The sequence below is a fragment of the Hibiscus syriacus genome, unplaced genomic scaffold, assembly GCF_006381635.1.
Source record: "Hibiscus syriacus cultivar Baekdansim isolate YM2019G1 unplaced genomic scaffold, ASM638163v2 tig00110239_pilon, whole genome shotgun sequence".
NCBI classification, from domain to species: Eukaryota; Viridiplantae; Streptophyta; class Magnoliopsida; order Malvales; family Malvaceae; genus Hibiscus; species Hibiscus syriacus.
In genome coordinates this window covers 2,964,874-2,979,935 of record NW_024062641.1, presented here as the reverse complement: position 1 = coordinate 2,979,935, position 15,062 = coordinate 2,964,874, and the positions used below count along the sequence as shown (strand labels likewise).

General features: G+C 34.0%; 2 protein-coding genes across 2 annotated transcripts; one reads left to right on the top strand and one right to left on the bottom strand.

Annotated features, from left to right (window-relative positions):
• The first annotated feature begins 5,195 nt into the window (after positions 1–5,195).
• LOC120114675 lies at positions 5,196–6,014 on the top strand. Its single transcript, XM_039135498.1, has one exon. It carries the CDS (start codon positions 5,196–5,198, stop codon positions 6,012–6,014), a length of 819 nt encoding a protein of 272 aa, XP_038991429.1.
• A 7,952-nt stretch (positions 6,015–13,966) lies between these two features.
• On the bottom strand, positions 13,967–14,350 carry LOC120114674. The gene has a single exon (XM_039135496.1). The coding sequence runs from the start codon at positions 14,348–14,350 to the stop codon at positions 13,967–13,969; it is 384 nt and encodes a 127-aa protein (XP_038991427.1).
• Between the last annotated feature and the right edge of the window lie 712 nt (positions 14,351–15,062).

Below are 15,062 nucleotides of genomic sequence, written 5' to 3'. Positions count from 1 at the left end.
GTAGGTGGATCGAGCTTCTTCTTACGCAGTCTTGGAACTATTGGGGTGAAAGGAGACATAATGGCACGTCCACGACGTCTGATGCGTGAACCCCATCGTGCAAGAAAAACCCGACGTAAAGCACCTACCTTATCGGGCCGCTAAAAATAAATTAATACATAAATCAGTAAATAAATAAATAAATAATGCCGAAAAAAGGCTATTTGCATTTTTAGTATAATATTTCTTATAAAATTAAACAAACTAACCTCATTGCGTAGAGTATTAACCTCATTGTGTAACGATGAAACAATCTCACGTAGAGCAACAACCTCATCACATAAAGCAGATACCTCACCACGTAAAGTACCATTGTCATCACGTAAAACAACTACCTCACCACGTAAAGACCCTACCTCATCACGCCATGCACCATTCTCGTCATGTAAAGCACCGACCTCATCACGTAAAGCACTGACCTCATCACGTAACTCCCCTAACTCATCCCGTGGAGGTGGAGAACGGGGAGATAAATATCGTGGCATCTTTGTCGGTCGCCTATCATGAGGTGATGGTGGATAAGAGACTCGATGATGTGATGGAATAGGTGATGGCTCTCGGTGTCGAGGTGTAAAATCAACTCGATCAGGTGATGAATCTCGGTGTCGAAGTAAAGAAGAGACTCGATCAGGTGATGGATCTCGGTGTTGAAGTGGGGGTGCTCATCATCCATCCCATAAAAAAATGCCTACTAGCTTGCCACCAATCAGTGGCAAGCTCATCCTCTGTGGGTGTCAATGTCTGTAAGGGATAGTTTGCCTCCTAACAATATAAAAGCCCAAACAAAGTCAACGTCTACTAGTAATAACTTGTTTATATATGGTAGTATTTGTGTTAACTTACATTATTCATCATCGTATATGATAGTAAATCTTCCCAATCCAACAGTCGGATCCTCCTCCAAGTAATAGCTCTAGGAATATCATTTGAATTCTTAATGGCATAAGTACGCATGTTGGGAAATGCCTCAAATATCCAAATCTACAAACAATATAATACACAAACATTAATTTTAGTAATTGTTAAATAATTAATTTTGGAAACATTATATAGAAATTCTTACCTTAAAGGCCCAAATAAAGCCTGCCAAAGTGTATTTGGAACCATGCCCACGAAAACTACGACGATCCTCAAAGGCAGACGATAATTTTTTCCAGGTAGTTTTCCATAGATATGAACCCCACGGAAACACATTCCATGCATCTAGGTCCTCTACCAATAATATTAAATCCTGAGAAATTGGTTGTCTGCCCTTTTTGGCTAAAAATCCGGTATAGAAAAGTAACAAAAGGCATACACGGACAACATCAAGGTCATCCATCCAAGTAAAATCATCTTTAAGAAGTAATCTTCTCAAATCGTCGACGTGTAAAGTGGCCTTCACCTTTGCCAGCTCAGGAAAAACCCGAAATAACCATGATGGGCGGGCGATATGACTAGTATATGGACCTAATTCATCGTGTCGTCCGAAACGTAGACCAGTGACTAAGCAAAACTCCTCCCGCCCAAAACGAGTATACGCCGGTGGAAAATAAAACCATATCTCCTCATCACCACGTTGTATCCCCTCGGGTAGATCATTAGTCATGGTCTGACGAAACAAATGAGTCAACATAGCATCTCCACCTGGATGTTGTACTTTCAGCCATGGCCCAAAACAAGTATTCTCAAACAAATTTCTTTGGATAGGTGTAAGTGTCGACGCAATTGTAGTGGCTAGGCTTAATTTATTCCTTAAAGTCAATGCAGCCGAAAAAAATTCCTAACAAAAACAATAAACATACCAAGTTAGATATAATACTAATAATATACCAAAAACTACAAATTATACACAATAAACAGACATGATATTAAACAGGGAAAATATAGCCAAATATGTTTCAAACTAGCCCGATATTCACCCAAGTCATTATTCTATCATTGTTCACAAAATGCATCAGATATCATTCCAGAAGTATAAACAATGTTAAAAGGACAACATATAGGTTTAGTGCATGTTCAAGGACAACATTCTAGAAGAGTAGTAGATTATTCTTGAAACTTAAATTAACAACACTGTGAAGTTAATATTTGTCTTTGTTTTTTGGTTGAAGTAATGCAATTCATTAAAGTTTCAATTTGCAGAAGAAGAGTAGTTTATACTTGAAACTTAAATTCGCAACAAGAAAATCGCAACTCGAAAATGAAATTCGCAACACGGAATTTGCAACGCGAAAACTAAAATTGCGTTGCGATTTTCGTGTTGCGAATTTAAGTTTCAAAAGCTACTATTCTTCTGCAAATTGAAACTTGAATGAATTGCATTACTTCAACCAAAAGATAAATACTAACTTCACAGGGTTAAAGACTAAACAGTTTAGCAGTATTGACAGCAACCGAATGAATTTACTAAGCAATCTAAGTGAAAAGGTTAATCTATATATTGAAATTACGAGTAAATTTATCATTAATTTAAATATGAAAAATCTAATAATAATACAAAACTTTCAAAATAAAAATAATTAAAAAAATCTAACCCTCGGTGGTTGATTTTCCATTTGTGGCCGTGAATGGTTGTGAGAGCGTGGCTCTGAGAGATGGATATGGAGGGGGGGTCGTCGGATATGGGGACGGATGTCGCCGGAGATGGGGACGGATGTCGCCGGAGATGGGGACGGATGTCGCCATAGAGAGTGAGAGATGAAGATAGGAGTGAGTTGCGATGTAGGGTTTTAGGTTATGAGTTGCGATTTATGGGATATATTGTTTACATTTGTGTTGCAAAATTAATATTCGTGTTTCGAATTCGAAAATAAAATTCACGTTGCGAAAATAAAATTCGCGTTGCGAAAATAAACGCACATTGCGAATTTGACTTCTGTGTTGTGAATTCCAAATTCGCGTTGCGAATTTAGAAAATCGCGTTGCGAAAAAGAAATTCGAGTTGCGAATTTCAAAACTGAGTTGCGAAATTGGAGTTCGTGTTGCGAATTTGAGATCGCGTTGCGAATTTGTTGGTTATTTTCGCAAATCCAAAAAAAGTTGGTTAAAATCGTATATTATAAGGCATTTTCGGTCACTGAAGTTATTTTCTCTTACAAATAAGTACCACCATCTTGATCAATCATGAAGCAGTTGAATCCAACTCTGAGAAAATATAAAATAAAAAGAACGACCAAGCTATCAAGAAAGAAAACAAAAAATGTACTACAAAGACCAAGAAAAAATGAGCCACAATGCAAAATTATTCTTATTAAAAAGTTTGAAAAAAAATGATATCTTATTAAAAAGTTTAAAAAAAAATGATAACCAATGGACGACAATAAAAATCAAAATTCAATGTCACCTTCAGTTAAATAAAATAAAAAAATTGATTTTATCTATAAAAATACACAAACCTAAAGAAAGAAAAGGGGAGAGCAGCTGAGATTTAGACAAATATATGTTTACATTCTTAGTTAATAAACGAGCTGTTCTTGTAACAAAAAATAAACAACCCACATTTAGTAAACTTATTATTGTATTATTGTTTTGACAATTTAATTGTTTTATTTTTTAAAACATAATTAATATTATATTATTATTTTTATCATCGGTCGTTAGATTTGATTGTTGATTTAACATAAATGTTGAAATGACATGATATAATAATAATTTTAGTCATTAAAATTTACATATTTATCAAATTGATCTTAATTCAAAATAGGTCAAAAATCATTAATATTTAGGAATCCTTAAATTTGATCTAATTTAAAATCCCGAAATTCCTCTCCTAAAATTCGATCGTCGTTGCTCAACCAACATTATCGCCTCTCCACAACATTATCGACCTCTTACAGTATCATTCTAACCTTACAACTGTCACACTTAGTTACACTTCTAGTAAATTATTGAATCGATTTTAAAAACTATGGTTTTGATGAACAACTAGAAGCTTATACAAATTCAAAATCAATATTTAATAAATTATAAATCTTACATGTTTATGCAATAAACTAACATAAATTCATAAATATTAATCTTTATAGATTATAAAACATAACGTTAAAATGACATCACAATGTTTATCAAAATAATTATTTTGATCTATATATTTTTTATTTTGTAACATTTTGGTCCCTAGTGTTTTATTTTAGGGTAAAGAGGTCTTAACGTTTAATTAGATAATCACTTTCGTCATTTTTCATTATTTCTAGAGTATTTTGGCCTTAATGTTTCATTTTAGAATAAAAATACTCTTATTTTAGAGTGTTAATCATTTGTTAACTAACCATTTCTATATATGAAGTAGTCTCTTGGCTCTAAAATGAATCTTTGGAGGTCAAAATACTCTAAAAAAATAAGAATCAATATAATTATTTTGATAAAGGTAAGAGACCTAAATTTGACATTATACCAATATAAAGCAATATACATACAATGAACTAACAAAAATTCAATAAATTAACCTTCATAAGTTATAAGACGATAAATATACAACAAAAACTTGGATTATATGTGAAGCTGCAAAAGGGAATTGATTTTTGTAAATTATTGGCATAACCTAAAACCGATTAAGGGACATGGAAAGAGAGTTTAACGCTTCATTAGGAAACATATAATAAATACACCTCTTTTTTGTATAGATAATAAGTAAACTACTTATATTAACAGTAATTTCTAAATCAATTTAAAGAATTACACAAAGAAATGAAGAAGCGAGAACCCACTTTTACTTTTGATAATGGGAGGGAAGATAAGACATGCGACACAGCCATAAAAAAAGGAAAAAGAAAATATTAATAGATGCCGCACTGGGACCCTTGGGAGTTGTCAGTTTCCCTCTGGTGTACAATAGTCCGCGCACCACCTAACCTAACTCGATCCCGCCCAACACGCGTGGGTCTGCCATGGTTCTGTTTCTCACTCTGTGGTTCACTAGCTCTTCAGTACTCGTGTGTTATTCAATAATCATATGTTTCTCATCACTTTTTTTTTTTTAAATAGAAAAGCAGACAATTTACTTATATATAATGGCCCTCGGACCTATTCAAATAATTCAGTTTCCAAGTATCTAACAAAAATATTACTGCTACCCGTTTGGAACATATTTTTCTTCCTTGTTTTCTCTTTTGATGCTCTTGATAGCAACCTTAAACCTTCAGCCCCTTCATTTCCTTGTTTGTCTTTAAACAATTATGGCTTCATTTGAATTTAATAATGTTATGGCCCGGAAAGAAGATGCTTTACGCAAGTATAACATGAAGTGGAATTTCAAGATTGGTCTTAGCTTCATCGGGTTTTTGTTGGTTTTGATTTTGCTGTCGTGGTCCTTGTTCCCCACCGTCGAGGTTGCTGGAGATTTTGGTCGATATTTGGTTTCTACTTTTAATAAACCACTTATCCTTGTAAACATCATCATCCTTGCTGTTTGTGTTTTATCAAACCAAAATCAGTCCCGGAAACCAACCACCAGTCCTGATATATACGATGAGTACCTTAGCTCCCTCCGTAGTGTGCCCACATCAGCCGCCTCCACCGCCGCACCTGTCAAGGAAGAGACCACGGTGGACAAACAAATCATCCTGATGGAAAATGCAGCTGCTCTAGTTTCTTCAGTAGAGCAGCAACGTACGGCCGGTGGCTGTGATACAGTTACAGAGACAAAACGTTCCGTTTCCCCAGTTAAAAAACGACAACCAGCTACGGAGAACCGTACACCTCCAACCGAAGTGATTAAACAAAAGGAGTACCGAAGAAGTCGATCAAAGGTTCCAGAATCTCGAACCCAGCGAAGCCGCATGTTTCGGAGGTCGGAGACGGCTATGATCAGTCGACAGCTGATGGTTTCAGGCGCCGAGCCACCTAGGAAATCAATGGATGAGATGAGTAATGAAGAGTTTCGGTCGATAATAGATAGTTTCATCGCTGAGAAAAAGAAAACTCTGATGCAAGAAAACATCGCCCATTACACTGGGAGGAAAGATAAGTGCATGTCAATTGTGGTTAAGAATTAAGAGATTATTAGACAAAAAATAGTGAGTTAAAACATAATCTATCTCGATATTCGAATATGTAGGCTTATCAGGATCCATATTTTTAACTAATATGGGATGTACAGCGATAAAATTTCCCAGGTTTTGTGGGAGTAAATGTAAGTTAAACATGTTTTATGGAATATTGTGCTCTTTTTTATTGTTTTTTTGTCCATTTTTTTGCCTCCCCCCCAATCTACGAATTATTTTCTTTCTGCATCTAGGTGCTGCTGTTTTACACTGAATCATATGTGCAATTATGGGTATATTATGTTCTTGGTAAAAAATGGAAGTGCATTCTAATTATGAAAGGATATTATTTTATGAGGACCTAAAACAAGAACTGGCAAGCGCAGCCACGGAATTCAGAGACAATAGAGCTCCTATTAATGTCCTGCTGAGTTGGTAACAGATTTTTGGTATATCCAGGTTTTTCATTTTCAGAAACAAAAGAAACTTTGATTATATTCCATTTTCTGCGTTTTTCCCCCTCTGACAGGAAAATTCATTTCAACTGCTCTAAATATCAATATCCTTTTACCTTCAGTTCCTTGCTTCTTCTATGGCAATTTAAGATCGCAAGTAATTATTCAGCTTCATGCAATGTTTGGCTTATTCTGTGTGTTAATCAATACCCAAAGATCCAAAGGGTCCAATGATGAAGGCAAACAGTGTAAAAAACTAAAAAGGCTATGAAATTCATCAAAAGCACAAAAAAAGGGTGGCCCTGGTGGGTAATTTGCTTAATGAATACCCAATCATGACCTTTCACTGTATTTCTGATTAAAATAACATTAGTTTACAGTAGTCTAATAGAAAAGCACTTTTACACAAGCATAATGGAATAATAAATTAGAGTGATGGATGAATTTACTACCGAAAGCTTGAAATCTTCCACCGGAAAGTCGATAACTTTTACTCAACTTTAGGCACGCCCACTAACCAATAAACTAAACAGTCTTGTCTTAATTTCATCTTTAAACTTTGCTTATCATCATTACTTACACTAACTAGTGGGGGCTTTGAGAAACTTTTAGACATGTATCATCTCAACAGCTTTGTCTTTAATTTCGTTTTTCTGCAATTCCAGACAAAGTTCACCCCCACCAGCTTTTTTTTCCCCCTTTTCTTAATTCTCTGTTTCGTCCCTTGAAAGTGACATCTCAATTGTTCTTCTAGTAATTCTCTTTTCCAGATTTTTTTGGAAAGAAGAATCAAGTACAATAACCGAGGAAGCATTTTAATTTACCTGCCCACTCTCTATTTAATTCTACAGAAAAAAGAAAGAGGGTTGAGGTGTGAGGAAGGTTCTTTGCAATGAACCTTGCTCTTGTCCACATATTCTAAGAGGATGTCCTTAATCAACAAATTCATTTTCTTAACAAAAAATAGCTGTGCATGCCACATTTCAACATGTTTGTGTGCATATATATTATTCCCCTGTTAGAGCAGTTAAGCTAGAACTTCAGATAAAATAAGGGCAAAAGCTGATTGTCATCTTCTTTTCTCCTTGATTTTACCTTTCAAAATTACTGACTTTGACCTTAGCTGTGAACTTCCATGACCTGTGATCTGCATAACTTTGTAACCTTAAAAACTGGAAAACACCACCATTTGTATTATTCCATAAATTACGTTTGACTGACAAGTTTAAACTGTATATGGATTTTCATTGCTTAATTAGAGAAAAACAAGTTTCAGTTTCCATGGAAATGGAAGATCCAATTTCTTGAAAAAAGGCTGGTTGTTACATTCTTCATGTTTCGGTAGCACTAAAGTAATAATAACTCCAATTAAAATATGAAAAAGCAAAAGGGTCGAACGAAAAATGCCAAAGAATATATATTTTAATATTTGTCTTCATATAGTAATGTGTATAGATATAGGAGCGATTGTATCATTTTGTGTGATCAAAGATTTGTCATTTCATTTCTATAATAAGGGGTGAGTAGCTGTCATATGATGAGAGGTGCAATCATTTACGGATGATCAGAGTCATAACCATTTTTTTTGAAAAATAAATATTATTTTTAAAAAATAATTACAACTTTTATTTTGAAAAATAGGTGATTTTGGATTAGTTTAAATTAAAATGAAAAAGAGTCGCTATCGACCTTTAGGTTAGGTAGGTCGAATACCTAAAAACGTCTTTTAAAAATAATTTTAGGGAAAATCGATTTTTAGACAAATACTAGTATGCTTTATCAGAAAAATCTTAGGGATCGGAAGTCGGTTACGCATGTAGAAAAGATAAACACTAACAACGCAAAAAAAATCGGTACTTAGGGTCTGTTTGTTTAGCTGTAATTGGTTTTCCAGAAAATGAATTACTGGAATTTGAATTACTGGAATTTGAATTACTGGAAAATGAATTACTAGAATTTGAATTCTGGAAAATGAATTACATTTATGTAAAATGAATTACATTTCTGGAAAATGAATTACATTTCTGGAAAACATATGGAAAACGTTTTATGATGTTTGGAAGATGTTATTTAAACATTTTTTCGGTATATTTTAGTGAAATAAAATTTTATAAATTATATTAATTATTTATTAAAGTAATAGTACTATATTATATTTTAAAAATATTAATTAGTATATTTTAATATCTTTACTAAAATATTATTGAAATATATAAATAATATTATTCATTATTAAATATATAAAAAAATTTATTATATATTATTAAAATAAAAAATATAATATCTTATATTATTATAATATAATTGATTATTTTATATAATATTAAAAATATAATATTATATTATTATAAATATTAATAAATATATTTTAAATATTTTAATAATTAATATTTTGATGAAAATGATATTAAAATATTTTATTAATATTAAATTCATAAAATAAAATTATTTTGAGTATTTTTGCTTTGAAGTGAAAAGTTCAGAAAATGACTTACGGAAAATGAATCCGTAAGTCATTTTACAGAAAACACAAAGGAAATTCTGTTACTAGGAAAATGAATTACATTCCGGAAAACGAATTACGTGAAACAAACACGGGAAAACGTTTTCCGGAAAACGAATTACGTGAAACAAACACGAGAAAACATTTTCCGGAAAACGAATTACGTGAAACAAACACGGGAATTCGGGGAAAACCAATTCCGTAATTCCAATTACGGGAAACAAACAGACCCTTAGTCACTTATATACCGTCGTAATGGTAGAACTTAAAGTTAGAATCAAAAGTAAAATTCCGATCTATTTATTGAATATTAGTTAAAATAAAAGAAATCCTTCACTTGATAAGAAATCCCGAGATTTGCAATCCTTCATCGGGAAAGCTATCTCGCCTATTTCTCATCCGTAAAGAATATTCTATCTTCGAATTACCACCAAATAATATCGAAATGGGCAGAAAATAAAATATGATTTATTTATCTAAAACATATATCATTAATATTAACATAAAAACAGTTAACACATTAAACATTATAAAAATAGAACAATAAAATAAAATGAAATATTAATATTTTAATTTTAAGTTGACATAAAGATATTTGTATTTAAAAATTCTTTTTCACTAGAAAGCTGTATCGGATTGCACCACTTCGATCAAATGGTTCTTTCTGCACCCCCGTTCTACGAATAATGTTCTTGAAATTAATTTCGAATGTATATATTAAGAAAACTAAATATGTAAAGCACACCTAAGTTTAACCACAATATCACAAACTAATTGAAAATTATTATAATAATATGTACATTAAGTAATATATATATATATATATTTATATGAATATATCCTAATATTAACTCAAACAAGACAAATAGTAAATAAAATAAAATAAAAATCAACCCAAATACTAAAATATTAAATATATAATTAACAAAGGATCTAAACCAAAATAAAATGAAATAACAGTGACCAATTAAGCAAATCACCCACACTAAGCTTAAACAGTGACTACAAAGTACAGTATGAACAACCTATGTACTAAAAGTATAAATTACCATTTAATGTATTATGAACAAAGGAATAAAATAATAAAAGGAAAACATACAGTGTAAATTCAATATTTAAACCAAACAGCAAAATAGTGATCCAAATGTGAACTTCAAAAATGTCGTACAAAATATTAACAATACCAACATAGTGACCAATATATAGACTTTACAAAATGTAGGGAATGAAGTGCAAAACAAATAAAATACAATACCCTTAAACAAATTTTACAAAACACGGAAACCCCTATGATGTAATTTAACCAAGCACATAAAATATCCCCTAAGACCTTATCCAAACGGCGTCGTTTGGACCATTGCATAGAAGGCCAAACCGAAGGCCTTTAGTTCGGTAAGTTTCCTCACTTTTCATTTTATTTCCTCTCTCAAAACCAGAAAACCCCAAACTCTCTAACTTCTTTCTTCTTCCTCACCACTCTCTCTCCTCATCCTTCATCGAAGATGAAAAACCTTAGCTCCCCGACCACTGTAGATTGGTGGCCACGGGGAGCGAAACTACTCAACCTCCTACAACAACCCCCTTTTTACTTACCTAAATCTATAAAAACATCTAACCCCGAATCCTAACCGATCCTAAAGAAAAGAAGGGCTTTTACCTTCAATAGGGGTCACCTAATTACGATGAGGCTGCTATCGGGCAGATCTCAAGGGTAAGTTTAGGTTTAGTTTTGGATTCGTTCTTTTACTCTCTTTTTTTTTCTATTTTTTTAATATCTTTCTCTCTATATTTTTCAAATCTCTTCCTCCTCTTTTTAAAGAAAACCCCTCCCCATTCCTTGGTTGATTTGATGACTTGGGTTCCCGAAACAAAATGGATATGATTATCCTATTCAAATCTGTCATATTGTAGATATCCTATAGATTTGTTTTCTATTTATTTTCTGATTTGTTGTCCCTTCTTCACTATTGACATTGATCTTCTGTCACTGTAGGATGATGGCGGCATCAGAGGCGACAACGACAACATGCAGTGGCAGTGACAGTAATCATCTGGGACTAGGGTTTTTGTAACCCTAAATGGCCCATAATCTAGACCATTGGTTTGGGTCCAGATCAAGGGATGAGATTGAGCGGCATTGGATCTTTCCAGGAAACCCTAATGTTTTTAGGGTTTTAGGTCAGGTCGGTTATGATCTTCGGGTCATGTGTCTGGGTATTGTTGTTGGGTTGGGTCGTGTGTCTGTGCCCCGGGTGAGCTGAGTTGGATCGAATCTGGGCTTGATGCTTTGTAATTGGGCTTGAACAGGTTTGAGTGGGTTAGTTTGATATGTTGTTGGGTTAACAGTTTGTAACTGGGCTGCAAATTAATGCTTGTAACAAATGTAATTAATTTTTGTTAATAAAGAAAATAATAATAATAATAATAATAATAATAATAATAATAATAATAATAATAATAATTATAATAAATAAATAAAAAAGTCAAACAAAAACGGGTGTCTATAGCTGCCACTCTTTGCACATTCTTGTGTTAACAAGAATAGGGCAAATATGACAAGACAATGTGTTTTTGCCTGGTTCTTCTTTTTGCTTTGAAATTTGATGATTTGAGGACAACGCTTCACATATGAGATAAAGAATTCTGGTCGTTTTTATGTAAATTTTGGTGATAGCACGACTCCTACATGATGAGGAAGTTTGGTTATCTAAGGGTGACACAGCTTCTACGTGATGAGGAGGTCTGGTCGGGGGATGATAAGATTCCTACGTGAAGAGGATGACAAGCCATCTTTAGGAATGATAACGCAGTTCCTACGTGATGATTACGGCTGGTTATCATGGGTGACATGGCTCCTATATGATGAGGATGTATGGTCATCTATATTGATAAGGTAGATAACACGGTTCCTACGTGATGAGGATGACCGATTATCTAAGGTTGACGCAACTTCTACGTGATGAGGAGATCTGGTCGGTTGATGATGATTGATTCACTGCTTCAATAATGAAACAGGTCTTGAAAATCCTGTAAAAAATGGTCATATGCCATGATTTCATGTTGGAAATATGCCCTAAAGATGACCTAAATGCATGTTTAAAGGGTTATGCACAGTTCGATCCTGGCATTTGGAATCTATCATGCTCTTTGATAAGAGTAGGTGAAATTTATGTGTTCGCCCATGTCTGGGTTTTGATTGCGGTTACTTTCTTAACCTCTTGTTGAATATTCCTTGACTTGGTTCCTCTGATCTACCCCGAGAAAGTTTATCTTGCCTTGTTGATTCTTTAGCCACCAGTTGATTTTCTGAGCAAATTCGATCAAAATAGCCTCTCCTTACTGTGTGCCTTTAAATTGGGACTTCTTTGCCCAGGGAAGGTAAAGTTATGTTGAAACTAATTTCTTTGATTTAAACCCTCATTTTTCAATGATTTGCTTAATTATTTATGGGAGCGTATCTTTGTATGTGCTCTCTGGTGAACACCTATTTTGAAATCCCCATACTTTGACACTTTTCAGAGTAAGGCATAATAATCGATATTGTCATTGATCAATAATTTGGTGAATATATGCAAGGACAATGAATCAAATTCAAAAAATTTCATTGAAAAGAGGCAATGAGAAATACAATCCTTTGGGGACAAGAAACAAGTAAGTACAAAGGAAGAACAAATGATAAATACAGTGAATATCAAATGCCGAGTCCTTCTATTTCTTCACCCCAAATCTTTCTTGAAAGTTGACATGTATTTCGAAGGTTCAGATCGTATAAAAGATGTGTGAGTATGAGAGTCTTTCCCTTAACTATTAGGCTTTCGAGGGAATCCGCCATTTCAAATTATGACTATTCAAGCCGTCCATTACGGATTTTCAACTCGAATCCTCCTTTGGTTTCAAGATGCCCATTTTGGGTTTTTATCTTGAACCCTCCTTTATTTTTTTCTTTCTTTTCTCTTTCTTTTCTTTTTTTCATTTTTTTTTCATTTTTCCCTTTTTTTTCTTCTTCTTCTTCAAGTGTAATATCGTTTGACCGAATCGGAATTCACAGGATTAGGAAAATCTTTTCCATCCATTTCTGTTAACACCAAAGCTCTTACTGAGAATGCCTTTTTTACAACATAGGGATCTTCCCAATTAGGCATCTACTTCCCTCGAAAGTCATTTTGCATAGGGAAGATTTTTTTAGCACTAAATCACCTTCATGAAATTCTTGAGGCCTGACATTCTTTTCATAGGCTCATATCATCCTTTTCTGGTACATCTGGCCATGGCAAATAGCTCTTAGCCTTTTCTCCTCAATCAAATTCAATTGATCAAACCTACTTGTACCCAATCAGCCTCGTCAAGTTTCAATTCCATCAATACTCTCAGAGAAGGGATTTTCAAACAGGTAAAATTGCTTCCATCCCATATACCAAAGAGAATGGTGTTGCCCCAGTAGATATACAAACAAATGTGCGATAAGCAAGCAGTGCCAAAGGTAACTTCTCATGCCATTGTTTATATGTCTTAGTTGCTTTTGTGATGATCTTCTTGATATTCTTATTCGCTGCCTCTACTGCCCTATTCATTTTTGGGCGGTAAGGAGCTGAGTTGTGATGTTTGATCTTTAACTTTGTGCAAACTTCCTTCATTAAATCATTATTCAGATTCAACACATTATCTGTAACGATCCTTTCAGGTGTTCCATATCTACAAATGATTTCTCTTTTTAGGAATATGCAAACTGCTCCTTTTATGACATTAGCATATGAAGTAGCTTCAACCCACTTGGTGAAGTAGTCGATGGCCACTAAGATAAAACGATGCCCATTTGAAGCCATTGGTGAAATTGCCCCAATGACATCGATGCCCCACATTGAAAATGGCCAATGTGCATTCATTACATGAAGTGGTGAAGGGGGAACATGTATTTGGTTATCATGGATCTGACATTTATGACATCTTCGAGCAAATCTAATACAATCTCCTTTCATAGTGGGCCAATAGTATCCAAACCTCATGATTTACCTAACCATTGTGAATCCATTTGCATGCGTTCCAAAAACCCCTTCATGAACTTCCTCAAGTATTTTCTTAGCCTCAATTCTATTCACACATCTCAAAAGCATCTGATATTTTCCTTTTTTGTATAAAATATCTCCATCAAGAACGTACCTCATTGCTAATCTTCTTAAGGTCCGTTTGTCATTTTCAGTTGCCTCAACTGGGTAAGCCTGATACTTCACATACTGGAGAATATCGTAATACCATGAGAGACCATCTTCCTCTTCTTCATCAATGTTACAACAATGAGATGGCACCTCTCGTATACTCATTCGAATGGGCATCATTCGAGATTGATCATCGGCCATAAACATGGCTGCCAACGTAGCTAAAGCATCTGCCATTTGATTTTCTTCACGAGGAAGATAAGTAAAAGAAATTTCTTCAAAGTCTTTGATCAAATCCATCACCAAGTTATTGTATTCTATCAATTTGGAGTCTCGAGTCATCCATTCCCCGCGAAGTTGATAAATAACCAGAGTAGAATCACCGAATACTTCCAGGCTTTTAACTTTGCGCTCAATTGCAGTATGAATACCCAAGATACATGCTTCATACTCTGCCATATTGTTAGTGCATTCAAAGGCGAGCCTACTAGTAAAAGGATAATGATATCCTTCCGGTGAAACTAGTATTGCCCCAATTCCATGTCCCACAGCATTTGAGGCACCATCAAAGTTCATTTTCCAGGCTTCATTATTTGGAGCATCTTCTTCAGTAGTAAATATACTCATTAAATCCTCATTTAAAAAATCAAATTTTACTGGCTCATAGTCTTCTAATGCTCTACTTACTAAAAAATCGGTAATAACACTTCCTTTTACTGCTTTATGATTCATATAGACTATATCAAATTCAGACAACAACATTTGCCATCTATCCATCCTTCCAGTAAGAGCCGTTGATTCCATCAAGTACTTTAAAGGATCCAGTTTTGATATTAACCAGGTGGTGTGATACAGCAAATACTGTCTCAACCTCTTAGTAGTCCATACTAAAGCACAACACAACTTTTCGATAGAGGAATATCGAGTCTCACAGTCAGTGAATTTCTTA